Source organism: Staurois parvus, unplaced genomic scaffold (assembly GCF_062004578.1).
Source record: "Staurois parvus isolate SC_StPar_1 unplaced genomic scaffold, SC_StPar_1.0 ptg000365l, whole genome shotgun sequence".
NCBI classification, from domain to species: domain Eukaryota; kingdom Metazoa; phylum Chordata; class Amphibia; order Anura; family Ranidae; genus Staurois; species Staurois parvus.
Window position 1 is genome coordinate 1,644,771 of NW_028318161.1, and position 25,855 is coordinate 1,670,625.

The window sequence follows — 25,855 nt, forward strand, 5'->3', positions numbered from 1 at the left end:
ACTTTAAGAATGCTATTACACATTGTAGTGGTAGAGGTTGTGACATATTGTATAGTATCTAAGGCTTATGCAAAAGGTTCTACGGCACGAGTCCTTACAATAGTTAGAATTAATGCATTTCACATACAGCGAAGAGCTAAAGAAAACAGACTTCCACAAAAGGGTAATAATTTGAGTCAATTACACGTATTCTACATACAAGGTTTTTCTGCAGTGCATAGTAAAAGGGAATCCTTATATCTAATATAGTTCTGTGGTTTCCTCCTGTATTCTGTTGTCATGTTAGACGGTGTATGTTCTTTTGGCACTGTATAAATGAAATAGCACCTTCGTAGAAAAATGACACATTTAGGTAGAGAAAATGTGTTCATTTGAAACGACCAGCTGGCGCCCACAGGACAACAGGGAAAAGTCACTTTCATAAACCAGCACAGCAGAAGAAAAAATATATATATTTAATATTCAGCCGCCACAATAAAACAATGCCAGTGTGGACTGCTAATCATTCCCCTCTGATAGTGGACGGCGAATGGAAGGTGTGGGTTTATGCAGAAATTAAACCTGGAGTGCAAATTTCACCAATCATTGTCCTTCCCACAGTATAAGCCACAGATTGAATTCCAGCACGCTCTAGTAAATGGTTTTGCGTGACAATACAGAACGGTTATTGGCTTTGTTGCCTCCGGGGCTGCCGGCACAAAATCAATCCACATGGTCATGTTTTCAGAGTGGTGATCATTTTGTTAAACGTGTTGTGAAAAGACAGTTAATTACAGGAGGTAAAATAAGACTTCTGCTACATCATAGCAGTTTTTAGCTTTAACAGCTTTTATTCTGGGCATTAGTAGTGCTAAGTGAGTCTTAAACTTAGGTTTATACTTGTCATCACTCACTAAACCTAAAAATGTGTTGAGAAAGTTTATTTTTGTACTATATAGATTGATTGATTAAAGCTGATCTGCCGACAGATTTAAAAAGCACCCACTCGTTCAGGTAGGTATGCATTACAAATTAGGTGCATTTCAAAAATCAAGTATCGTATGTATCTGAATTTGATTTGGTATCAGTGTCTTGCAATCCCATCTGCAGCAGGCCACTGATTAGGAGAGAGACAAGCAGCACAAAGAGCCAACTAGCTGTGATGCAGTGCTCATGCGCTGTCAAGGAACATGCTGATAAGAGGGCAGGCAGAGTGTCCTACAGATGAGCTCACCAGTCTGCTGCTTCTCCTTTATTGCCCAAACACAGACCAAGGGCAAAGACAAGACCTTGCATTGCAGCAGAGAAAACCCATATCTTCAGGCTGATTGTGCTGTTTTTCAATGCTCGGTAAATCTTAGGACTAGATGGATGTAAAGAAAAACCTTTTGGCAGATAATACAACTCTCATATAGGTTTTTCCTCTGTTGAGATAGGTGTTTGTTTGGAGTTCTGCTTTAAAGTAGACATGGGTAGTTTGTTTTGTTCAAAATCGAAATTCAGACAAAATTTTTCGTTGTTCGGAAATTGAAATTTATCCGAATTTCTGAATTGCAATAGTAATGAATCTAAAATAACAAAATTAAATTGCGAAAAAAATTAGAATTTGAATTAAATTTGACTCAAATTTTATTAGAATTGAAATCAAATTTGAAAACTAAAAGAATACAATAGAACATAAAAGAATAGAATAGATCAGAATAGAATAGACTAGAAAAATAATAGAATAGAAAAGAATAGAATAGAAAAGAATAGAATAAAAAATAGAAGAATGGAATAAAAAGAATAGAATAGAAAAACTGAACTATATCTGAACTTTAAAAGAATGGCAATAAGGGATGAAAATGCAAATTTCCATCCCATATGTTTAACATATGGACTGCCATTTGGGTTGTCTTTTGCTTGCATTTTTACTAAAAATGTCAACCGGTTGTCATATATATGACTAGAAAATTATTTAATTGGACAATCATCAGGATGTGTACTATTATCTAACTTACTATAAAGTTGGAGCACATAGGTATTCCATTTCTAGTGTTTGGTTACCATTTGGAACATTTTCATAGTAGATCTTAAAAATTACAAAAATAGTGCAGTGCTAAATTAAATTAAAATGTATGTGCAATACAATAGTGCAATGCAAATATATTAAACTCTTATGTGTCACCACAAATTGAAAAAAAAAAGGAATCCATATGTGAAGCCAAAAACTGTGAATTCAGTGGTTCTCATGATTATGTGGGAAATGACAGATGTGGATGTCAAACACCACCAAAACGTCTTAAAGATGAACCTCACAACACCTTGGTGTACAACAAAGGGAGGCTTATCAGAATCATGTGACCCCCAATTAAGAGTGGTCAGCCAGCACTTGTATATCAATCCAAGATATCCAGCTTTCCTCAAAACCACATGTCAAACGATGGTACTGCTGCTTTATATGACAGTCAAGCACTTCATATCATATAAGCAACTATTCCAAAATCCAAGAGGGCTGCAGCAGGATTACGTATGCTTAGTGGCGTGTGAACAGTTTTTGGCTTCACATTTGGATTCATTTATTTTTTCCATTTGTGGTGACACATAAGAGTTTGATATATTTGCACTATTGTATTGCACATACATGTTTTCTGACATCCAACGGATGCGTTTTTTTTTTTCTTTCATTAATCAATCTTAAAAATTAGGCAGACATGTATGATCCCTGTGTGGTCTTCAACTCTAGTGTAACTCTCAAGTTTTTGAGAAGTGACCAATATTTTTGGGCATTCTCAGTCATACATTTATGCAAAAGTAACGTTTTTCATCTAAAAAAACAAAGCTTGCCAAATTTATACCGGCCGCTGTTTTGTCCTACAGGTACAGTAATGCACTTCAAAAGTCTATGCAAATAGTGTTATGAATTAGGGTATTAATTACAGTGCCTTGAAAAAGTATTCATACCCCTTGAAATTTTCCACATTTTGTCATGTTACAACCAAAAACATAAATGTATTTTATTGGAATTTTATGTGATATGTGCCACTTTGTGTTGGTCTAATTGTGAAGTGGAAGGAAAATGATAAATGTTTTTCAAATTTTTTTACAAATAAATATCTAAAAAGTGTGTATTGTATTCAGCCCTCTTTACTCTGGTACTCCTAACTAAAATCTAGTGGAACCAATTGCCTTCAGAGGTCACCTAATTAGTAAATGGAGTCCACCTGTATGTAATTTAATCTCAGTATAAATACAGCTGTTTCGTGAAGCCCCCAGAGGTTTGTAAGAGACCATTAGTGAACAAACAGCATCATGAAGGCCAAGGAACACACCAGAAAGGTCAAGGATAAAGTTGTGGAGAAGTTTAAAGCAGGGTTAGGTTATAAAAAAAATCCCAAGCTTTGAACATCTCACGGAGCACTGTTCAATCCATCATCCATAGCCAAGGCTAGCAAGAACCAGAAGGAGAAATGTCTCATAGTATAGTAGGTTTATTAAAAAATGAATAAAAATGAGCTTCCTGAAGATGCCTGGTAGGCGAAACGTGTAGAGGCCGAATCACGGCCAGCCACATCCAGCTCCGGTGACGTCACTTATGCTTCTGGTTTATGGAACACAGTTCGACTTCCCTGTCAAGCAGTGCTAGCATCCTGAGCTGAGTATTTTAGTGCCGAGGATTGGGCACCAACTAATGTGAGTGCATATTTGGTTGATTTTATTAATCTTTTTAATACACCTACTATACTATGAGACATTTATCCTTCTGATTCTTGCTAACCTTGGCTATGGAGTAAATTGGGAGACCATTGAAAAGATATACACTGATGTTTCCAAACTCTTGGGGACACAAAGCACATTAGATCTTCTTTTAATTAAGAGGTCATGGATGGTTGGTGAGTGCAATATATTGTCGTATGGTGGTGGAGCACAAAGGATCTACATGGAGCAACTTATTTGGCACCAGATGATTATGCACCATTGTTTTTGATCTACAATCTGGTTTGGGACTTTTTTTGTTGTTTTTGTTCTTGACTTTGGACTCAATATCTATCACTTTTAGGTTTTTAAGTGTTTCTATCACAGTTGGAATATTGTTCACCTTTTATGTATGTTTAGCGCCATACCTTATTGAGAATCTGTGGCAAGACTTGAAAATTGCTGTTCATAGACACTCTGCATCCAATCTGACAGAGCTTGTGCTATTTTGCAAAGAAGAATGGGCAAAAAATCACTCTCTAGATGTACAAAGCTGGTAGAGACATCCCCAAAAAGACTTGCAGCTGTAATTGCAGCGACAGGTGGTTCTACAAAGTACTGACTCAGAGGGGTTGAATACAACTGCACGCCACACTTTTCAGATATTTATTTGGAAAAAATGTGAAAACCATTTATCATTTCCTTCCATTTCACAATTATGTGTCACTTTGTGTTGGTCTATGACATAAAACACAATTACGTTTTTGGTTGTAACATGACAAAATGTGGAAAATGTCAAGGGGTATGAATACTTTTTCAAGGCACTGTATACCTTAGCCAAAAATCAGTAAGGACTTCTATATGTTGAACACTTTACTCTTCATGGTCCTGAAAATACAGTAAGAGTAATAAAGATTTGTTTTAGTGATGTAAAAACATTCCAATACCTCTGCATAAGTAATTTATATGCAGATTTGAGATCATGTTGAAGATTTAGCAACTGTTGCCTATATTCTAGACCAGTCCTCCAGTTGTTTTTGCTGCCACCAGATCATGTTGCAAAAGAAATGGTTTCATCTATAAATAATACACAATTTATAATGATTTAAATAAATAGATGCTTTGTTCTTTTAAATAGATCTAGAACCAAGTACTAGTTGCACCTAAATGGTCATTTAACTGGATGACTATAATGGGAATTATTTACCAAAAAAAAGGGTTGTACATCTAACAAAGTGAATATTAGTGGATAAGGTAGAACTGCATTGACACTGATCAACCAACCATGTGCTTGCAAAAATCATATTTATTTCCCTTGTACATGTATGGACATTAAAAGTAACACAGGTTCACCTAATTTACAAACATTGACTTTAGAAAGTGATCTGCCTCTATTCCTTTAGTAATTCAATCCCAGTATGTACAGCCTCAAGAAACAGGAAAGAGGGGGCCTGATTAAATATACACTATATGATCAAAAGTTTGTGGGCACCTGACCATCACACCTACAATGTACGAGTTTGTTAAATATGCCATTCCAAAACCATGAGCATTGATACACAACTGAACAACACTTTGGGGCTATAACAGGTTCCACTGGAAAGTGTGTCTGTGGGAATTTGGCCCATTTAATAAAAAAAGTATTTGTGAGGTCTAGTACTGAGATTGAACGATAAGGTCTGGCACACAATAGGCATTTGAGTGTATCCCAAAGATTTTCAATAGGGTTGAGTTTAAGGCTCTGTGAAGGAAACACAGATTCCTCATCAAACCATATCATTCTGGACCTGACTTTTGGGCACAGTCACCACAACTGTCACCACAAGGTTGGAAGCACACAGTTGTTTCATATTACTTTTTATGCTAACATTAAGAAGAACCTTCATTGGAAACACCTCCACTCAATAATTAGGAGAGGGTGTAACATACAGTAATTTTTGCCATATAGTATGTGAGATTATCAAGTGTCCACAAACGTTTGATAACATAGTGTATTATGGACACAACCTCAAAGCAGCTGGAACAAAGTTTAAGATAATGTTAAAAAGTACTATTTTACTAATAGATTAGCAGATGCTTACAAAATACTTACAGCAAAGGTAGGGAGTCAAAAGTAAGTGCATTTAAACATGTTTAGGATGTATTATGTACATACCAGAACATACATATTGGGGTTGATTTACTAAATCACTGTGCATGGTAGCCAGTCAGCTTGTTCAATTAAGCTTTGGCAAAGAAACTGGAAGCTGATTGGTTTTTATGCAGAGCTGCACCAGATTTTGCACTCTCCAGTTTTAGTAAATCAACCCCATTGCGTTCTTTATCTCATTTTGGCATCAATACATGTGTGTTTCTGTTCCATATCAGTTTCTGCTCTGTCTCTGTATGATGACCACGTTCAATAAATTTACTATAAAAAACATGCTTCGGATAAACATACATCTATGCTTAAGAAGCAAGATTTGATGGCCCCTTGGTTGCGATCTGCTCTCAGTTTTCTATGTTTATGTTAATGGCAATGTGAATTTAGAAATCTTGTAATCTTCCTATGGAAAATGCTTGCTCCAAAAGAAAACAGACTTAAAGGAGAAGTGCGGGAAGTAAAAAACACATACATATTTTACATAGTCACCTATATGGCAAAAAAGCGGCTAAATGTACTAGGATCGTTGGTTTGAATCCCAACCACGGAACCACCTGCCTGGAGTTTGCATGTTCTGCCTGTGTGGGTTTCCTCCAGGTACTCCGGTTTCCTCCCAGACTCCAAAGACATGCTGGTAGATTAATTGGCTCCTGTCTAAATTGGCCCTAGTATGTATGAATGTGAATTAGGGACTTTAGATTGTATGCCCCTTGAGGGTTAGGTACTGATGAGAATGTACAATATATATGTAAAGCACTGCATAAATTGACGGCGCTATATACTTACCTATAATAATAATAATAATATGGCTGCAGCATTGTTCCCTGGCTGCTCTGAGCTTGAGAACTGAACGATCACATAACTGCTGATCGCTCAGTTTTTGGGTGCACTCTGAGCACAGAGCGATGACTATCAGACTCTGCTCTTTGGTCTGTTCCAGCAGTGCTCACTGGAGCACCAGGCTATGGAGGAGGTGGAAGCAGTTGACTCATGCTCTCAGCAGCGTGGTGAGAGGCTTAGCCAGCTGCTGATCAGGCATCTGGATGGATCCCAACATTATTGTTGGGATTCATCTAGAGACTAGAAAATCTCTGTGACATCAGCCGAGAACATACTTTAGCCCACTGTCAGCTGATTCTGATTCACAGGAGTGCAAAAGTTAGTACACTCCTGTGACCCACATGAGAAATATGACCAAACAAGCTTTGGTCATACTTCTCTTTTAAATATATATAGCTATATCTATAGCTATAGCTATACAGGACTAAACTAGGAACGAAAAAAATGACTTAGCCCATTTGGTGCATTATGGCTTTACCTTTTCTACTTTGTATAAATTTTTCTGTCTGTTGGCATGATGTACTAGAGGGCGTGGGCATAGACGCACAATATTTCAGGGTGCCAAGTCACGGATTCTATATTAACTATATCCTCATTGCAAGGAAAGGAGATATTTTTAAAGGAGTCGTATGGTCGCAACGTAAACTTTCATTTTATAACATCAGCATTGTAATAGCAACACAGACATTAATTATTGTTGACAATCCAATATAATATTACTTGAAAATTCTCCTTTTATGTAGTGAGTTCTGCCTATCTACTGACCATCTCTTTCCCCAACTTCCTGGATTCCCTTGCCAACTTTACAGCTTCTCATCTGATATTTACTATCAGTTCCCATGGTATAGCAGTGATTCCTGTACTGACTCTGCCTCCTGAAAGTCCTCCTTTCAGCACCTCTGTAATTCAGAAGGTAGGCTCTGTGAAATGTGTGACACTGCAGTTCCTACTCACATGGCATAGTGAATTAGTGTCACAGAATTCAAGGAAGTAAATGTATGGGGGTCTTCACAAAGTAAGTTTATAAACTTCAAGATTGTGCAGAGGAATAGGAGTGGGCTAGAAATAACTGAAATATAATGGGGACATTAAAGTGATACTAGGCACCCATTATTTAATTTCCATTGTCCCTTCACTTTCTTTATGTGGATGTTGGCACTGGAAATATTTTAATTAAAAAAAAACATCTAAGTACCTTTTTCCTAATCAATATACAGCATGACCCAGTTCTTTCTTAGCCTGTCTGCAGGGAAACAGTAAAAGGAGGATATTCTAGTCATCTGCTGCTGATCACATGCTCAAAAAAAAGGTCTGTGGGATACAGAGTATAAATAAATATCAATAAACTGTTTTAAATTATCATACAAATATATATTTGAAATCAAATATTTATTATTTTTTGGCAATAACATGGTTTCTGCCAGTCACAGACTATGTCACGCCCCTCTAGCCTGTGTCTTAGAATAGCAGGCAGGTGAAGCCTCCATCAATTAATACGTAATATCCCTCCCCATTGTGCTTAGCTGGTTAGTGGGCATGGAGGAGGAAGGAGGGGGTGGGCTGTCATTTACCACTATGTATACACTCACATGTTTGTCTCTACAGTCACATGGGCTGCTCAGGTGTGATGAGGGTGGAAATGCTCAGCCTAGAAACTCACTGAAAGCTGAGCATGTGCAGTAGCTGCCAACACTGCACTGCAAAATGCCTAGCTGCATTGGGGACATTGACAGGAAGGGGAGATAGAGAAGAGCAGGATCAACCTGATTTTTTTCAGAATACAGAAAACGAATCCCATAGTGAATGAGTGAGTATGAACAGTATGCAATACAGCATGTAGTGATAGTTTTGTTTATGATGTGGGTTTAATGACACTTTAATATATTCTTTAAACCATAGATACACTTTAATTGGTTGTATTTAATGATTTCAGTTATTCCCCATTTTAAACAAAATTTGCTTTTCAGTAGCTTGTAGCTTGTATTTACTCCTAAACCATTGACCTGCAAAACTTCCATAATCTTTCATAGTCTTTTTTGTGTTCTCCACCCCTTGCCCCATACCTGTAAACTTCATTTTTTCCTCATGAACATAAATGTAAATTATGTTCCTACTTAACCTGTTATTTTTTGTAAGAATAAAATAGCAAAGATTTTCCTAAACAATCTCTTCTATACAGAGTTAGAAATATGTTGAGCTGCTTAGCCAGGCTATATCTTCCTATACTTGGATGGTGACCAGTCATTGCCCCACTGTGCTCATAATTCTAAAGCCTCTAATAGTTAGGAAACTCCTTTATACACAAGAAGTAAAGCTGAGGGTCACACAGCTGATGTGTGAATGATCTTGGAACAGTTTGATGGGCCTGTCACAAGCGTTACCTGGTGCTCTTGTCACAAGCCCAGCGCTTTGACAGCTTTCCCCTCACTCTAGTATTTTTGAGCTGCGCTCTTGCCACTTCATATTTATCCCATGCTGCGCCAAAGAGGCTCTCTGCTTCCATTCAGTTATTCCCAGTGACACCAGTGAAAGAGTAGCTTGCAGTTTGACAGTATGGAAAGTAGGCATGTTGTCAACTAATGAGTGGGCTCAGTCATTAAACTGATACACTAAAGGTCAAAGACATGACTGAACAACAAGGATACGGTTGTATGTGGATTTTCAGTCTTATAATTTGTTCTGTTTTGTTTTTTTTTGCAACATGATCATTCCATTTAAATAATTGAGCCATGATCAAAGATCCATTTTAATGTTCCTCTATTAGTGGAACTAATGATAATTCTTTAAACCTAAGCCATCTTGATGACTTGAATTGAAGGAAAACTAGGCTAAAAAATATGTTCTTTTTTTTTGAGGATTTGTCCCCCCCCCCATATGTTCATTGTTTTCATTATTGACAAAGTTAACCATAAGAACTCATTTTTTTCTGTATGAAATTTACTTCTTTTAACTTAAGCAAAAATATTTCTGTTGTTTCTAATAGACATACTCTGAAAAAAAACACAAAAATTGCTGGAGGTATAAAGTGCAGGCATTTGCAGCAGGCTCCCAAACTTTTCTGTCACATTCAATGCAAAGCTGTAGAACTTTCTCATCATGCCAAAGCTTGCCTGTCTCTTTCTGCCTCCTGCACATTCCTATTGGCCAGTAAGGCTGCTCATCACAGTGATAGGCCAATAGAAATTTGTAGAGTTGGGTTAAGTGGCAAATGCTGATACTGCCTGGAGGCGTTGGACATTGGCCTGTCAAAACAGCCTGGCATTTGTGTGGGGCAGGACAGTTTCTTAGAGTGCTGCATGTACTGTTTACACAGGCACCTGTAGCTGCCTTCTCTTTGTGACTGAAGCAATTTAATGTCTTCCCCCATGACACGGTCTCCATGATCTATTCAAAATGTTGTCTCTTTGTTAAGGATGGCAGGGATGCTAATACGCAAATTAACTGATCTCCTAAACCAGACAAGCAGACTATTATCTCCAGGGATATAATGGTCCGTTGTCCTTCAAGACAAACATGACAAGCTTGGTTGCACTAGCTTAGCTGCAAAATTACCTTGGAAACTGCTGCACTGTTCAGGGCACAGCACAGATATGGATCCTATAGTAACTGTTATTTTTTTTAATTTACTTTTGTTTCTTGCCATCTAGATTTCTGACATTTTAAAAAGCAAAGAAGGGGATTTGATCATGGAACAACTAGGGATCGCAAGCTGCACCTAGGCTACCAAAGACGGATGAGGGTTGGGTCCACGGTATCTCTGGTTAATAACAAGTCCACTGCACATCCTCCATATAAAGGAATGATATTGGTATATATATATATATATATATAAATATCTCACAGAAGTGAGTACACCCCTCACATTTTTATAAATATTTTATTATATCTTTTCATGTGACAACACTGAAGAAATTACACTTTGCTACAATGTAAAGTAGTGAGCGTACAGCTTGTATAACAGTGTAAATTTGCTGTATCCTCAAAATAACTCAACACAGTCATTAATATCTAAACCGCTAACAAAAGTTAGGATACCCCTAAGTGAAAATGTCCAAATTGGGCCCAATTAGCCATTTTCCCTCCCAGATATCATGTGACTCGTTAGTGTTACAAGGTGTCAGGTTTGAATAGGGAGCAGGTGTGTTAAATTTGGTGTTATCACTCTCACTCTCTCATACTGGTCACTGAAAGTTCAACATGGCACCTTATGGCAAAGAACTCTCTGAGGACCTGAAAAAAAGAATTGTTGCTCTACATAAAGATGGCATAGGCTATAAGAAGATTGCCAAGACCCTGAAACTGAGCTGCAGCACGGTCACCAAGACCATACAGCAGTTTAACAGGACAGGTTCCACTCAGAACAGGCCTCGCCATGGTCGACCAAAGAAGTTGAGTGCACGTGCTCAGTGTCATATCCAGAGGTTGTCTTTGGGAAATAGATGTATGAGTGCTGCCAGCATTGCTGCAGAGGTTGAAGGGGTGGGGGGTCAGCCTGTCAGTGCTCAGACCATATGACACACACTACTTCAAATTGGTCTACATGGCTGTCATCCCAGAAGGAAGCCTCTTCTAAAGATGATGCACAAGAAAGCCTGCAAACAATTTGCTAAAGACACGCAGTCTAAGGACATGGATTACTGGAACCATGTCCTGTGGTCTGATGAGACCAAGATAAACTGATTTGGTTCAAATGGTGTCAAGCGTGTGTGGTGGCAGCCAGGTGACTAGTACAAAGACAAGTGTGTCTTGCCTACAGTCAAGTATAGTGGTGGGAGTGTCATGGTCTGGGGCTGCATGAGTGCTGCCGACACTGGGGAGCTACAGTTCATTGAAGGAACCATGAATGCCAACATGTACTGTGACATACTGAAGCAGAGCATGATCCCCTCCCTTTGGAGACTAGGCCACAGGGCAGTATTCTAACATGATAACGAGCCCAAACACACCTCCAAGACGACCACTGCCTTGCTAAAGAAGCTGAGGGTAAAGGTGATGGACTGGCCAAGTATGTCTCCAAATCTAAACTCTATTGAGCATCTGTGGGGCATCCTCAAATGGAAGGTGGAGGAGCGCAAGGTCTCTAACATCTACCAGCTCCGTGATGTCATCATGGAGCAGTGGAAGAGGACTCTCCAGTAGCAACCTGTGAATCTCTGGTGAACTCCATGCCCAAGAGGGCCAGCCACACAAAACATTGACACATTGGGCCCAATTTGGACATTTTCATTTAAGGGTGTAGTCACTTTTGTTGCCAGCGGTTTAGACATTAATGGCTGTGTGTTATTTTGAGGGGACAGCAAGTTTAAACTGTTATATAAGCTGTACACTCACTACTTTACATTGTAGCAAAGTATCATTTCTTCAGTGTTGTCACATGAAAAGATATAATAAAATATTTACAAAAATAAGAGAGGCGTACTCACTTCTGTGAGATACTGTGTATGTATGTATATATATATATATATATATATATATATATATATACTATGAGAGTTATTTACTAAAACTGTGCAAAACCTGGTGCAACTCTGCATAGATACCAATCAGCTTCCAGGTTTTATTGCCAAAGCTTAAAATGTTACTAAAGGTCTTTTGTTTTTTAAATTAAAATAACAGAATCTGCCTCTTCTTGGGTCCTCCATCGGCAATCTTGGCTCCTCCTCTACTTCATGTGTCCCCACAGCAAACTGTGTGCTCGCTCCCGAGCTGTGCGTCTATGGAGCCATGCTCCATTGACACACACAGCAGGGCTTAGGCTCGCCCCCCAATTCCTCCTCACTACTTTTAATTGACAGCAGCAGAATCCAATGGCTCCTGCTGCTGCTCAAGTTCCTGTGTGAAGAGGAATAGAGGGGAGAAGAGATGCAACGATGCACAGCGCTGATCTCTTCTTCCCTCTCTTCCCCTTCAGACAGGGAAGGGGAGGACAAAAAAATATAAAACATTTTTGAAGTTGAATGCAAATAAAAACGCTTTTAGCTTTAGATTGACGTTAATTGAACAAGCTGAAGTTAGAAGCTGATTGGCTACAAAGCACAGCTGCACCATATTCTGAATGCACCAATTTTAGTAAATTTACCTATATACAGTATATATATATATAACCCACAGGGGTACTGCGCAGTAGTAATTAGCTATGATTAAAATTTCATGGCAACTCTGTTGTATCTTAATATCACCTCTGATGTGAATCATACCAAAAATATACAGTAGAAAAGAGCTTTTGGAATGGCCAGTTACTGCTTGTTGGTAGAAAATTATTCTCATACTATTTTTGCCTGTTTAGCACTAGTTTTATGTGTGTCTGAAGATTCATTGGTGTTCTGTGTGGTACAAGCAAATATATTTTTAATTTTTTCCAGTCTTTTCTGTAGCGTGTGTTTGCCTGACTGAGTGCTTAAATTCTAATTATACTAGCTCATTTTCTCATGCAGTTTCTGACATTTTCATGACCCCGTTTGCAACACTTTCATATCCACAGTTAGTTGTACAAAAAAGGGTTAAAGCCTCTAACTTTCTTGGCCTGAATTTCTAAATATAGATCAGGGTAGGATGGGAGCGTAGGAGGAATCACAATCAGTGACTCACACAGCAGCAGTTGCCTGAAAATCTCCTACAGAGCATACAATAATTCAGGAGCAAAGCACTGGCAAAGCTTAAATGATGTATTAGGCCCAGTTGCGTGTTCCAGCGGATTGCAGGCAAAAATTGTCCTAGCTCCGGTACGCTATGCATCTCATAGATAGTGTCTTAAACAAGTGTACGGCTAGCAAGATGACATGGCGATGTATGAATTAGTCTGTGATCGGGAACCGTGACTGATCACAGCAAGCTTTCCTTAACAGTGATAAGCAGATGCTATTATCTGCAAATCACTGCAAGTTCATCCTTAAATTTGCATTGAAGGTTTACAAATGTAGTATAGCAAATACAATGTTTAAAGAGCAGCAAGGATAAAAGCAAACCTTACAAGCACACTGAAGTCACTGCTATATTTGGGAATATTTAGAATTCCGTGCGTCTGAGATTTTGGGAAGGTGGGGAAGCATGAAAGGGGGCAGAGCTCATAGCCTCAAATGTTGTGTGAACAGTGGGGATAATAGTGGTGCTCTTAAAGGTGCATTGGGTGTGGGGCCACAATATTACTATTTTTACAGGGTGTGGCCTGAATGGCAATTGTGACAATACTTCCACAGGTGTCAAACCCTCCAGCTGTTGCCAAACTACAAGTCCCATGAGGCATTGCAAAATTGACAGTTACGAGCCTGACTCCCAAAGGCAGACGTATGATGGGACTTGTAGCTTTGCAACAGCTGGAGGGCCACCAGCTTTACACCCCTGAGAGGTCATTACAAGTTAGAGCTCAATCTGCCTTCCTTACATTTTCTCCAGGCCTCCAGCCAGCTGCATATAGATGCCTCCTCTCACTCTAGATCCACTTGTCCTGACAGTGGCTAAGTGGTTAGCACATTTGCCTAGCAGCACTAGGGTCATTGGTTTGAATTCCAACCACAGCACCACCTGTCTGGAGTTTGCATGTTCTGCCTGTGTGGGTTTCATCCCACACTCCAAAGACATGTTGGTAGGTTAATTGGCTCCTGTCCAGGGGCGGACTGACAACTCATGGGGCCCCCTGGCAATAGGGAATCATGGGGTTCCTGTGTCCTTGCCTAAACTCAAAAAAGCCTATGAAAAAGGTACCAGGGGCATCTCATGGGGCCCCCTACTGACCCTGGCCCAGTGCCCGAGTTTCCATATGGTCAGTCCGCCACTGCTCCTGTCTAAATTGGCCCTAGTATGTATAAATGTGAGTTAGGGACCTTCGATTTTCAGCTCCTTGAAGGCAGGGACTGATATGAATGTACAACATATATATGTAAATTGACAGTGCTGTATAACTACCTGTAATAAAATGGCCAGAGGGAGAAGCTGGAAGAGGAGAAGGACCAGCCCATGCGCTCTCTTGACCTTATTATCTTTTTCAGCACCAACTTTTCTCTGGCTGGAATGTGACAGAGTCAATGATGATGTTTACGGCTCCTTTCTGAAAGAACCAGCAATATCAGTTATTATACAGGATTTATATAGAGCCAACAGTTTGAGCAGTGCTTTTGCAATATATGTTATATGAAGTCCCCAAAACTCTTGATAATTTTTATTAAACAATTAACTTCTCTTATTTGTTATGTTTTGGTCTATTAAATATGCCATTGAAAGCATTTTGTTACAATGATTTAATAAATTGGAAAAAAAAACAGTTAATCCTGCCAGAATACTTGTGAGCTGATACCTTCCTGTTTTTTCTGCCTTTGCTGCATTCTTACCAGTTACATTGTTCCCGTTATCTCTGCGGACAACAAAACAGCTCCCTTTAAGCCCTGTACACACAATGAGAATATCGGACGAATGAGCGTACTTTTTTTTTTTACATGATAGTTTCATATCAAAAATGAAGAGGTTACTCACGTTACGAAAATTATTGTACAACAGAATAAAAATTCAAAAGCGAAGTAATGTATCGTACTGTATTTGTATTGTATTTTTGGATGAACTGTAACGATTAAATTAAAATCGGACGATCTGGTATTGTACAAGAAAAAATTTGGTGCTTGTCCCTTCAAATAATTGTGGATGAAAGCTGTGTACTAACGATCAGCTTATCACATGATACCTTAACACAAAAAAGCAATAGCCAAGCAAAAACAGTCCTGAAGAAGTGACACTATTAGAAGGATACAAAATCACAAATTGAATTTATATCATATTGGGCATGAATATTTATGCATACGTATAAAGTTTTCCTTCTTCTAGAAGTTACCTTCCCTCCTGTGAAGCTAGTAGATGGAATTTTAATGTTCATTATTTTATGAAACTCTCAAAGTTCCATGATCTTCCAACCGGACCTTTTTTTGGTGTTCATGCATTAGATTTAGAGTATGGCTCCAACCCACAGTGCTGTGAAAAAGTATTTGCCCCCCTCCTGATTTTTTTTGTCACATTTAAATGATTCAGATCATCAAACAAATTTTAATGTAAACAAAGCTCACCCATGCAAATACAAAATGCTGCTTTTAAGTGATGATTTCATATATTAAGGAAAAACAAGCTGTCGAAATTTGCCGGGCCTGTGTGAAAAATGAATTGCCCCCTAAACCTAATAACCCTTGGCAGCAACAACTGCAATCAAGTATTTGCGATAACTGACAGTGAGTCTTTCACATTGCTGTGGAGGAATTTTGGCCCACTCTTTATTGCAGAATTGTTTTAATTCAGCCACATTGTAGGGTTTTTGAGCATGAACGGCCAGTTTAAGGACATGCCACAGCATCTCAGTCTGCAATTTGACTAGGCCACTCCAAAACCTTAATTTTGTTTTTTTTTTGAGCTATTCAGAAGTGGTCTTGCTGGTGTGTTTTGGATCATTGTCCTGCTGCATAACCCAAGTGAGCTTTAGCTTGAGGTGATGAACTGATGGCTGGACATTCTCCTTCAGGATTTTCTGGTAGAGTGCAGAATTCATTTATTGTTAAATCATGACGCTGACCTTAACTGAGTCAATTACTGCAGCTCTTTAGATGTTATTCTGGGTTCTTTTATGACCTCCTGGATGAGTTGTCGTTGTGCTCTTGGAGTAATATTGGTAGGCCAGCCACTCCTGGGAAGGTTCCCCACTGTTCCAAGCTTTCTCCATTTGTGGATAATGGTTCACTGGAGTCCAAAAGCCTTATAAATGGCTTTGTAACCCTTTCCAGACTGATACACATCTATTACTTTGTTTCTTATCTGTTCTTGAATCACGGCATGATGTGTTGCTTTTTTAGATCGTTTAGCGTGGTTCACCTTGTCAGACAGCTTCTATTTAAGTGATATCTTGATTCAACAGGTCTGGTAGTAATCAGGCCTGGGTGTGGCAAGTAAAATTTAACTCAGCTTTCCAAAAAATGTGGTTAATCACAGTTCATTCATGATTTAGGGGTAAGGGGAGAATTACTTTTTTCACCTAGCGCCTGGCAGGTTTGGAAAGCTTTTTTCTCTTAATAAATGAAAGCATCATTTAAAATCTGCATTTTGTATTTACTGGGGTTATCATTTTGTATTATTAAATGTTTTTGATGACCTGAATAATTTAATTGTGACAAACATGCAAAATAATAAAATATCAGGAAGGGGGCAAATACTTTTTCACTTTTTTGTTTATATAGAGTGTCATGAAGACGTGTGGAGGTAGGACCTGTACTGTTTGTGGCTTTGTTCACAAAGGAGAGGAGCACTGAAAAAATTAGCAGTCACAACCCTGTATTGCCCCCTGAACTCCACAACAAATAACAGTAAATGTTGCATGGTATATACTTAAACGTGATAAGTCAGTTAAATTATTTGAGGTTAATGTACCTTTAAATTTCAAATTGGGAACTGTTGGAAATGTCCTGTACGTTCTCATCCTTGAGATGCTGAGTAAGGATTATAACATTATGCTTCTAGCCACAGCTTTATATTATTTCATGTGCTCTTTTTAAGAATTAGGACAACGCAAGTGAAGTAGGAGGAAAGTAAAGGTGTCAGCTATGTTGCAGACTAGATCCTGCTGAGTGCTGGCGCTGACTTGTTTTCTCAGCCCAACACACTTGGCTAGTGTTGCAGACGGTTTTCACAATGGTCTGGCAGTATAAGTGCCCTTATCTCCAGCCTGCAGGCTCGACCATGGGAAGGTATTCATTACATATTCCGTGTTCCTTTCACTGGCCTTTTCTCTGTGTGTCCTGGGCCATCAGTTTATGCCTCTTTTATTATGAAGCATGACAAAGTCTGGACAGAACAGGATAGAATTACTTACAATGTTATTTAGTACATTTGACAATATAATTATACTCTTTAAAGCTAAAATGTTTCTTGGACTATTAAAAAATAATGGGAATGGAGTTGCCTGGACTGAGATTAAGTAACATGTTTGGTGATAATAAAATGTCATGTCCCTCCAATATGGAGACCCTGGTGCACTTGCCAGTATAAAATGAGTATGCTGTACATGAGCTTCTAGGAGGCTTCTAATGTTCCTAGTGTGTACTACGTACTATTCTGTCAAAGGATAGGGTCACACAAGTACTAGTACACACCACACTTTTGTTAATATTCCTTGCTCGATTGCAACAACTTACACTGGAATGAATGAAGAGAGCTTTTCCTCAGCACAAGGTTATCACTATCGATATTTAAAGTTTTGTACAATGTTGTATGTCATAGGAGAACTGATCCCATTTCTTTCTATGCTTAACAGGTTGACAGCACAGGGGTTGATTTACTAAAAGTAGAGAGTGCAAAATCTGTTGCAGCTGTGCATGGTGACCAATCATCTTCTAACTTCAGCTTGTTTAATTAAGTTTTGGCAAAAACCTGGAAGCTGATTGGTTTCCATGCAGAGCTGCACCAGACTTTGCACTCTCCAGTTTTAGTAAATCAACCCCACAGTGTTGTGTCTATTAACAACTGTGTGACCTTAGTCAAATCTGATCACAAAGCATATTCATCTGTATCCTCCAAATAAGTATTTACAGTAAATAGTACCTATACTGTAAATATAAATTACAGAAATGCTAGTTGACTAATATATTTATTTGGATAACATCTGGAAAACAGGCTTTACCTAAAGTATCAGAGAAAAACAGCGCTGTAGGAGTTATTAGTAAGAACCTCACTAGGAGGTGTACCTTTATTGTAATAAGCCAATGTGGATCACAAGGAACAAGACAGTAAATGTGGCAAGACAGCATGGGCCAGGATGGACAACCCATCCGCTCTGATGTAGATTGTCTGAGGCTTCACCTGTCAGTGTGAAGACCACGTGACTGTGGAGTCTCAGGGTGACATCACCGCGGTCTACGGAGGAAGCGGGAGGATCCAGCATTGGACAGCAAGCAGAAATGGAGGCCGATAACTTGGACAACGCATTTCGCAAGTCAAGTCCAAGGGATAACGAGGTTATCGTCCATTTTATAAAATACAGGTCCGGCACGAAGTCCTAAAGACCTTCTCCTCAAAATTGATGATTGTATCTCCAATAAAAAGGATACAATCAGCTTAAAAACAACAGATTTACTAAAACTGGAGAGAGCAAAACCTGATGCAGCTCTGCACAGAAACCAATCAGCTTCCAGATTTTAATATCAAAGCTTAAATGAACAAGCTGATGTTAGAAGCTGATTGGCTACCATGCACAGTGATTTAGTAAATCAACCCCAATATGTATGTTCTGGTATGTACATAATACATCCTAAACATGTTTAAATGCACTTACTGTTGATTGTTAACTCCCTACCTTTGCTGTAAGTATTTTGTAATACTGCTTTGAGGTTGTGTCCATAATACACAAAATCTGATGCAGTTCTGCACAGAAACCAATCAGCTCCAGATTTTATTATCAAAGCTTAATTGAACAAGCTGAAGTTAGAAGCTGATTGGCTACCATGCAGAGCTGCACCAGATTCTGAGTGCTCCAGGTTTAGTAAATCTCCCTATACACACACACACACACATATATATTGTGAATATTCTGTAATCGCCTGGAAGTCTGATTTATATAAACACCCACATTCATTCACACTTGCTTAAACATTGAATCAGGTTGCATTGCCTGATGAGCGGAGAGGAAAGGCATACAAGTCCCTTTTGTTTTTTTCTTCTTTTTTTTTTTACTTTTATTGGTCAGAGCTCTGACAGCCTAATTTTGTATTTGTCACCTTGTTTCCGTGACTCATTGTTATATATATTTATGCAATGGGAACAGCCATATTTGCACTATAATAATGACAGATGTTCTTTCTACAGGTTACTACAATTTATAAAGATTAATTGAGCAAATATGAACAAATCAGAGATTGTTTGTGATATATAATCCTATTTAATCTTTATTGTTCAAAAAAATAAAACAGTGTCTGAATATTTGTCACCACAAGCAAGTTCTCATTTGTTCATTCTTCATTTATTTAAATGGTTAACTGCAAAGGGGATTGGGGGTCAGATATGGGTTGACTGAAAACAACTAACTCAGTATAAGACTTACCTCATTAAAGCTAAACCACAGACAAAGATCTAAGTACACATTTGAAATATGTATTTGTAAACCGCTTAGCTACCAAAAGATTTGTGGTTCTGTTCAGCCATTCTTGTGATAAAGGCACTCTGATGAGACAGCACACATAGGACTTGAATCCCCATGCAGACCACACAGCCGATAAAGCAATACATTCTGGCCCAATACAAACCCCAACCTTTGCCTAGCCAAAGAGGCAGTTTTGACATTAGTCAGAAGTCGGCTCGTATTAAACCTTTTCTTTGAGCTTTATATATACTTTTTGACTGAACTTTTATATTGTTTAAAGAATTGAAAAAAAAAAACTTTTTTTTGCCAAAATAGAAAATCACAAAGGAAGCTTACTATTTATCATAGTATTTTACAGTGCTTTATTGTATGAATATGTTTCAGCTGTCCTTGGAAACTGGAAACTTTTGGGATTTAACAATGCAAAGTGAAATATGAAAAGTATAGGAACTCACAGTAACAGTTTAGAATTCATTTTATTGAAGGCAGAACAGCAGAAGATATTCTTTTGTGTTTGCATGTATAGTTATTTATCATGTCTGTATCAACTTTTTGTAATGACCCCTTGCCGATTTTATTTAGCTACAGTGCTTTGCATTGAGCATAACAGTGAAGCTATTATGTTTCGTCTAGTGTCCAATGGTAGAACTCTTGGGGGATGAAACAAGTTCATGTTCCATGTCGCAACCCACCCAACCAACAGATAACAGAGGTTTTGGAGGGTTGTGGCATTATCCATTGCTTTCTTCTGTCCCAGGGATAGTTAGCTCTGCTCATCTGCACTGCCTTGTCTGGGAGGCTATTCCTTTCCTGCTACACTGTTGATATGAAAGAGTTTGGATATGGCATCCAATAATGTTGTAGGGGAGAATGTAATCATATAAACACAAACTTAAATAAAGGACTGCAATATTCTAAAATTGCTAATTCTATAAAGTCATGACAGTATGGAATTGAGTTGGCAACTCATCTCTTTAATTGCTAACATGCCTAAGTTATATAGGTTATGCAATTAATTAGATTCAATCTGTGCATTAGCTATATTTATTCAGCAGCAGCTCCTGTTTAATTTCTGTGCGTCATTATACAGGGTAAATTACATTTGCCATTTCAATCCTATGTTACAGAGTAGGGAAGGATTTGAACCACTGTCAGGTTTTTATTGCTGTCTCTGTTCCCGGTGGATAGGTTAACATTCTCCCTTCCCTTGGTAATTTACCTGGTAGGAACATTTGTTGCTGTGTCAGCTGACTAAGATGGTAATTTTCCTTATCAAAAAAATAATTCCTAATTTTCTTTTACATTTCTGGAACAGGAAGCAAAGGCATATTTTCAAAACGGGAGATCACAAAATGAATGGTTAGGAGTTTTAACTGCTGTAACCAAAAATATATATAAAAAAGTCTTGACTACACATACACTTCAAGGAAAGTTCATAGTTGCATATACTTAAATTCATATTTACAGTGCTCTGCATTTGTTTTCTAGACTCGTAAAGTACTTGCAAAGTAGTACTTGGTATTATTGTAATTACAATTATTGAGGCAATAGATAAAAGAAGTCCATACAAATAGTGAAGAAATATGGCTGTAATAATTTTACTACTATCAAGTTTAAACATTACTACGTTTATTATATAAACCAGTAGGATGTGTCTAGACCATTGCAGCAATGAGGTTGATTTAATAAAGGAGTAAAGAATGTTCACTCAACTTAATGAATAAAATGAACAAAGCTAGTGATGACTGAACAGGCCCAAGTTTGGTTCGTGAACTACTTTACAAAATTTGCTCAGAGTTCAGTGACTCCATATTTTGTGGTGAACCTCACTAAAGTTTATGGGTGATGAATCTTGTTATACCTTTCTGGCCATTAGTTAATAAGCAAGCCACTGTCAAACAACACATTGGAAGTTTGGTGCTGTCACAAGAGACATGAATTTAAGTTGCTTTCCACAGGGAGAACACAATGGCTCCATGGGAGGGATTCCTCTGTCAATACTATCTGTGTTGAAGGGAGAATGGAGCAAATTTTTCTCCTTCTATGGCCTGCCTTATATTTCCTTCAGATAATTGGCTCTTTAGACCTAGGCAATCAGAGGAAAATGCTAAATAGTGCATTATGAATTGTTCCCAATCTCTGGAGCATGCTTGCCAACTTGTTATCCAATAGTTTGGGATTCATCCCAAACAGAATCTCAGGGATCTGCCTTGAACCCAAGGTTGAGGTGAGCTTGAATTTCATCCCTAAACAGAGCTTCACTTTATTCACTGATCTGAAGTGAACATTTTCTACTGCTTAACACTCCTTCCCTAACACCTGACTTTTCATTTAACGTTTTTTTTAAATCAGGCTAAAATGTTTTGTAATAACAAATAAAAATGTTAATTGTTACTGCTTTATAAATTGCCATGGCCTATGGTGACATTTGCTATTGTATAATGTAACTTGTTTACCAAATTATATATCATTTAATGTGTGCTTTCAATTAGGGAGTAGTTGATTTGCTTACGGTCTTGCCATTATGTAGAAGAGAAAATTCAATTATGGTATAAAGAATGCTTTATGTATTGATTTTTATTATTGACTATTTTCAACTATTTCTGTCCCCTGAATCTAGTTACTGTAATCAGTTTTATCAGCACTGAAACAGAACATCAGTCAGCAGTGGATTTTCTTGCGGCTTTAAAGTAAAAATTGCAGTATGAAGCAATGTATACATATACTGCCTTGTCGCCTCCCCCCCCCCAGCAAAATATACTTACAGTAGGTGTAAAACTTACTGTTAAAGAAAAAAGTAAAATGTTATATTTACCTTAGAAACAATTGAGTACTGACGTGATACTTTTTTTATTTGCACTAACATACAATTTTGAGGACAAGCTTTCGGGGTGTGTCCCCTTCTTCAAAGTCCAAACAGTACTATTTACTATGTACTATTTACCTTACTCCCTTCTTCTCTATTGCTGGGCGTGATGTCACTGTCCGTTTTAGAATATTCCTGGGGAATACAGAGTTAAGAGTTTTTTCTTTTTTCTATACTGGTTCCTTTTACACCTACTAACACCAGGAGATTTTTCCGGTGGGGGGGGCAACAATCCTAGGCAGACATTGCCTTTTACTGCAAGGTCCCTTTAAGCATGGTGTACACAGGCAATTAGAAATCTCTGCTACTGACAGATTGAACTTACTGTTTCCAGAGACTTCTTTTGCAGCAAACTGAAATCACTGTTTTAGATATGGATAGAATAAGGAAGGGTAAAACCCTTTATATTCTGCTGCATGTATCCTGCTGAGGAGATTTTTCCTCAACATTCACGCAGCCCCTGAATTTAGGGTAAAGGTACATGGGTGACTTTTAGACTGTCAGTCACAGTACTGAAATGGCTAGCAGTTAATTGGTAGGAGCAGTGGTTGATTCCTAAAAGGTGCCTGATTGCCTTTACATCAGAGGTGATTCATTCCAATTTTGATGCACTTCAGTGTATCTTTTTTGCACAGTGTCAATGAAGGTACCCAGGTTCTGATTGTAAAATGGTGTTAAAGTTACAGTACAGGCTGATTGGCATTGTGGTGGTGCAGATTAGATTAGGCTGGGCAGTGCCGCTGCTGCAATCATTCATTACCTGTCTTCTGTCTAAAGCTTTGTGTATTGCATTAGTCCCCTTTTTTGTGTGGAATGTAAACACCCTGTTTAATTGCAGCAACTTGAATGGCCTAATATGACTAACAGTGCTTTCCTCTTTGTTCTATACAGCTAATCAGCGGTGGATCTATTGTAAGTGCTGAGGCAGCATGGGATCACGTCACCATGGCCAACCGGGAGTTGGCATTTAAAGCCGGCGACGTCATCAAAGTCCTAGATGCTTCCAACAAGGATTGGTGGTGGGGTCAGATTGATGATGAGGAAGGATGGTTTCCTGCCAGCTTTGTGAGGGTAAGTGACCCCAATTCACTGATGCTATGTAATGAGATAAATTATTATTCTCAGACATACATAATACAACAAGAATATTTAAATTCTGATAATGAAGAAACAGTGGTTGCTTTGTGCACTGAAATACAAATCAGTCTCTTTATATGGAATAAAACATATTTTGTAGGATGTCAAAGAAATGCAGTCTAAAGTTAATCTTCAAACTGAATGAGCTGCTACAATCTCTGAATGTAGTTTTGTGTAGATGATTTTTAGTTTGGGAAAGCTGACAATAAGCACTGAGGTAAATTTCCTTGCAAAGTGCAACTTCACTTGCAAAGTGAACAGCCTGTATACCTTTGGTAAATCAATCCCAAAGTGTGTCTAGTAATAGCTAAAATAGTTTGTTATAGCTGTAAAATAGGTACCCAGACATTGCAGGAGGATATACACAAGATAGAATATGGAGGCAGATGTTTTATGATGATTTATGTTTGGGCACAAAACAGCAAAGCTAAGTTTGTTCATGTGCTCTTGACTATTAAAGTGGTAGTAAAGTCACATTTCTATTTTTACCTATAGGTAAGCTTATAATAAAGATTACCAGTAGGTAAAATTAATATCTCCTAAACGTGCACCGTTTAGGAGATATTCTACAGAGCAGCAGCCAGTGACATCACCGGCGCATGCGCTCTGAAGGAATGGCATACCTGTGCTGTTCCTTTAAAGGTGTGTGCCATGGCGGAAACTCCCACGCGCATGAGCGGGAGTGACGTCAACGAAAGCTCAGCCATTCAAGCAGCTACAGCCTGGGAACCCAGAAAAAAAACCAAGTGAGGATGGAAGCCCTGTCAGCTGAGGGCTTCACTTTAAGGTAAGTTTCATATACTGTGCTAGTATGCAATGTATACTAGTACATTATGTTATCACTTTGCAGGGGGAAACTTTTTTTTTTTTTTCGAACAAGTTTACTACTGCTTTAAAGCTAGCTAGAAAAAGTAAGTTTCATTTACATAGAAAGGCTTGGAGTTTTTCACAGTATGTAGTACACAGAGTGCCTAATGGAATTGTCTTTGATGCCCACACAAACATATAGGTCCAGGGCTATTTTCTCAGGGAATAGATACAGGAACTCAACCATGACCCCCCTCACCCACACTGTAGGAGGCCACGTCTCTCTCACTTACAGGGAAAGCATCCAGTGGGAGCACTGGCATTTGGGCACCAGGAAAGAAAATTGAGATCACAGAGGGTGCAGCCTACCAAGCACCCCCACCCGCCCATCACTGCATTGCATCCCCGCCACCTGCATTTCCCTTGTCCCTGTCCTGCACTCAGTGGGATCTGCTCAGGAGGAGATCTGATCTGTGGTTGCCACTGAGAGACAAGCTATCACTTGTAAACATGGATGCCAGACTTCTGTATTTACAAGTGATAGTAATGAGCAGTGGGCCAGAGCCAGAGGTGGCCAAACTGAGTTCTACGGAGTTCCACCTGAAAAAAGCCCTGTATAGCTCTCTCTTATATCAGAAAACTAGCATAATGTTTAAGCAAGGATGACAGAGCTGGTATTAGATGATTTTATTGCTCATCTGTGCAGGAAATATATTTGCCTAAAAGTTGAACTGGGGGACATTTATAAAAATGATGCAAAGAAAATGATGTAGCTCATAGCAGCTAAAGCTTTGGTGTTTTGCATACTCTAAGTGCTCTTTGTGTTTCTTTAAATGAGCATATCTGTTATACAACAATTCTAGGCATGCACACTCCAGCTTATGTGCTAGTAATGTGTTAAAAACACAATAGCACAACTTTATAAATCACATGCATTTTATGCTAATTCATTGAGAACACATAGAAGTAAAAATGAAAAATGTCATTTCAAAAAAATATTACATATTTAACCACTTCAAGTCTGGACACTTTTACCCCCTTCCTGTCCAGGCCAATTTTCAGCTTTTCATGCAATACTGTACCCATATGCATTTTTTAGCATTTTTTTGCGACACATAAAACTTTATTTTGGTGGTATTTATTTTATTTTTTTTTGCTATATAAATTAAAAAGTCCAAACATTTTTAAAAAAAGTGTTTTTTTAAATTTTGCAAATAAATAATTTTTCTTCATAAATCTTGGCCAAAATGTACTCAGTTATCTTTTTAGTAAAAAAAAAAATAACCCAATAACCAGAAATTATAATTTTTTT

The 25,855-nt window shown here is 38.3% G+C and overlaps 1 protein-coding gene across 2 annotated transcripts in view; it reads left to right on the forward strand.

Moving 5' to 3' along the window:
- The window catches only part of ARHGEF9 (Cdc42 guanine nucleotide exchange factor 9), a 490,351-nt gene that overhangs the window by 297,218 nt on the left and 167,278 nt on the right, over window positions 1-25,855 (forward strand). For both annotated transcript variants that reach the window (XM_089685190.1, XM_089685191.1), the window contains one exon: window positions 23,491-23,670. In XM_089685190.1, coding sequence (XP_089541316.1) covers window positions 23,491-23,670 — 180 coding nt within the window. The remainder of the gene's footprint in view (window positions 1-23,490; window positions 23,671-25,855) is intronic.